Source organism: Lathyrus oleraceus, chromosome 3 (assembly GCF_024323335.1).
Source record: "Lathyrus oleraceus cultivar Zhongwan6 chromosome 3, CAAS_Psat_ZW6_1.0, whole genome shotgun sequence".
NCBI classification, from domain to species: Eukaryota; Viridiplantae; Streptophyta; class Magnoliopsida; order Fabales; family Fabaceae; genus Lathyrus; species Lathyrus oleraceus.
In genome coordinates this window covers 471,596,028-471,599,001 of record NC_066581.1, presented here as the reverse complement: position 1 = coordinate 471,599,001, position 2,974 = coordinate 471,596,028, and the positions used below count along the sequence as shown (strand labels likewise).

Here is a 2,974-nt window from a genome sequence, read left to right as displayed (position 1 = left end):
TGCATGATAATCTAGGTAAATGTCTCCCTTTTATACTAACTTTAGGACCACTCTTGCATGCCAACATTAGAGTTTATCTTGAGAATTCCCTTAGATTTTCTATTTCTCTTTTGCATTCATTCTAAAACAAAAATCATTTCTTAATCAAGATCCAAAAACCATTCTAATACTACTGGAACTCTTTCAACAATAAAGATAAAAGTACTCAGATACCTCCTGCTTTGGAAGTATCATTTGGTGTATTCTCTCAACAAAACACTCAACCAATCAAACTTCTTTTGCCACTTGGATTTTCTTTTGAAAAATTTCCATAAGGATGGTTACCCATAAAAAGCACCAACAAATCAAAAAAATTTAGAACTATGGTGCTCTGATTCTTTTTGATACGTAGGCATTGGGTTGCAAAGCCTAAGCGAGCGCAATAATAAAACCTTCTTTTTGTTTACAATTCAATGTTTGCATGCATGCCTTTTAGTCAGTAAGTTTTAGAATAAACACACCTTTTTTATTATAACAACAAGAGTGGATCATGTAGATACTACATACGTGAGGGGTGCTAATACCTTCCCCTTGCATAATCGACTCCCTTATCTGTCTTTTGGTTGTGAGATCATTAGATTCATCCTTCTTGTAGGTTTACTCAATGTTTCCTTTCCCTCTCTTGGGATAAATAACATTGGTGGCGACTTTGTTTTGTGTGCACACTTTTTCGAGATGCGACAATTGGCGACTCTGTTGGGGACTCCTAAGCAAGTTAGTCCTAACTCTTGTTTTGTTTCCTTTTTATTTAGGTGTTTGTTTCTTTATTTTTTTCACTTGCTCATTACATTCATTGCATCTTATTACTCTCCATACTTTGGATATTGTTGTTGTGCTGGTTGCTGGATTTCCTGTTTGCAGGTTGGGTTGGATGTTACTATAAGGTAAAAGGCCCACTACCCATGCCAGTGACACATAGGTTAGAAGTGGATAGTCATGTTAAATAGCATGGTGCCTGCACATAAGAGTTTGTATGACATACCACGCCCAGATGAGGTTTTGATAAGAATACTTTTGTCTTGCATGCCTTATGCACTAGACAGAGTGTTATTATGTAAGCCATCAATTATGTTTTCCATTTAGAAGCATGTTATGTTTTGATTAGAACCTTCCTGTGAGTTGGGGTGGGTGTTACAAAGCAAGCCTTCATCATACCTGGTTTTCTCAGAATTACGTCGAATTTTTGAACTTAAGACATCCAGTCAGCTAACGAGCATAGCGACTATCTATTGATATGAAACCGCATCTGCATTCATAAGCATTATTATGTTCATTCTCTTAACACACATGTCTTTGTATTCCATGTGTTTTTAATTCTTGATTCTCGTTATTTAAGTCGTCTCTAAAGATGGATACTGGTAGAGGTGGACACATTTCTTACAAGTTTCCTAGGTCAGCCTGGATTCCCTTCTCGAGATGGTTGAAAGATCCCCTTCTGACAACTTGGAAATTTTCAAAAGGGATTATGGGAAGATTCTGGATTACCTCAAAGCTCCTCTCAGCAAGTATCAACACAGTGCACTTCACACTCTAATACAGTTCTATGATCCTCCTCTGCGGTGCTTTACCTTCCCATATTATCAGTTGGCGCCGACTTTGGAAGAGTATTCATGTATTCTGGGAATCCCCATCAAACTTCAAGTTCCTTTCCACATGTCTATGGAAGTCCCTGATTCTGAACATATCATCGCTGCCCTTTATTTGGGAAAATATGTGGTGGATGCTAATCTCAAGACAAAAGGAGGACTCCCTGGGTTTCATCTATGTTTCCTTTTGACCACTCTGGATGCTTTGGCTACAGAAGAGGATTGGAAGGTTTTCAATATTGTTTTGGCTTGCAGTATCTATGGCATTGTTTTGTTTCCCAATGTGGTTGATTTTATACATATAAACGCCATTCGTATCTTCATGATGGGGAACCCTGTACCAACACTTTTGGGAGATGTTTACCATTCCATTCACTCCAGAAATCCCAAGAAGAGGGGTGGTTTAGTATGGTGTTATGCTCATCTTTTGTATCATTGGTTCCAAAGTCATCTCCCTTGGAAAGGAGCATTCGCAGATAACAAGGAAACCTCTAAATGGTCCAAGAGATTGATGGGACTTACTTCTAATGACCTGGTGTGGTATAACTTGAGGTTGGATATGATGGAAAGGTCTGAGGTAATTGTGAGTTGTGGAGAATTTCCTAATGTGCCACTCATGGGCATTAGGGGAGGTATAAACTGCAATCATGTGTTGTCTCAAAGACAATTGGGTTATGCTTTGAAAGGACCTCCAGAGGATAAAAGCATACAAGAATCTTTGTTCTACAATGTGACCGATGATGTTGAGATGATGAAGAAGGATGCTAAGGCTTGGAGCCACATTTCATGTAAGGGAAAAGAATTCTTTGGCAAGAAAGATTGTGTTGCTTATCCTCCTTATGCAGACTGAATCAAAGAGACAGTTAGAACTGTCTTGCTGCCTTTTCCAATGGAAAAGCCATTTTGTCCTCAAGAACAAGATCACCCTGATTTTGTTCCTAGAGAATACTTCCATCAGACTTTTCTTTTGAATAATAAGTTGAAGCAGGAAAAGGAATATTTGAGCATGCAAGTTTTCAGCTTTAGGCAAGAAAAGATGGATTTGGCTCATAAACTTAGAGAAAGGGATGAATTGCTTGGAAAATATGGTCTGGTTGTGGATGGAAGAGTCAGAAAGAAGACTAAAATTAACAGAGTTAGAGGGGATACTTCTACAGTTATTGAAGAATAAAAGAGAGCTCTTGAAGAGGTTGAAGAAGAAATCGAGCAAAAGCACCGAGAGCATGAATCACTTAAGGTCACCAAAGCCAAGATGGAGAAAAGGTACAAAGACAATATTAAAAGACTGGAGAAGCAACTCCAGGATAAGAATACTCAATTCGAAGAGGAAAATACTCAAAGGATAGGGT

The 2,974-nt window shown here is 38.3% G+C and overlaps 1 protein-coding gene across 1 annotated transcript; it reads left to right on the top strand.

The window, feature by feature from the left end:
* Nucleotides 1–1,455: 1,455 nt before the first annotated feature.
* Nucleotides 1,456–2,475, top strand: LOC127131695 (uncharacterized). The gene has a single exon (XM_051060611.1). The coding sequence runs from the start codon at nt 1,456–1,458 to the stop codon at nt 2,473–2,475; it is 1,020 nt and encodes a 339-aa protein (XP_050916568.1).
* The last annotated feature ends 499 nt before the right edge of the window (nt 2,476–2,974 follow it).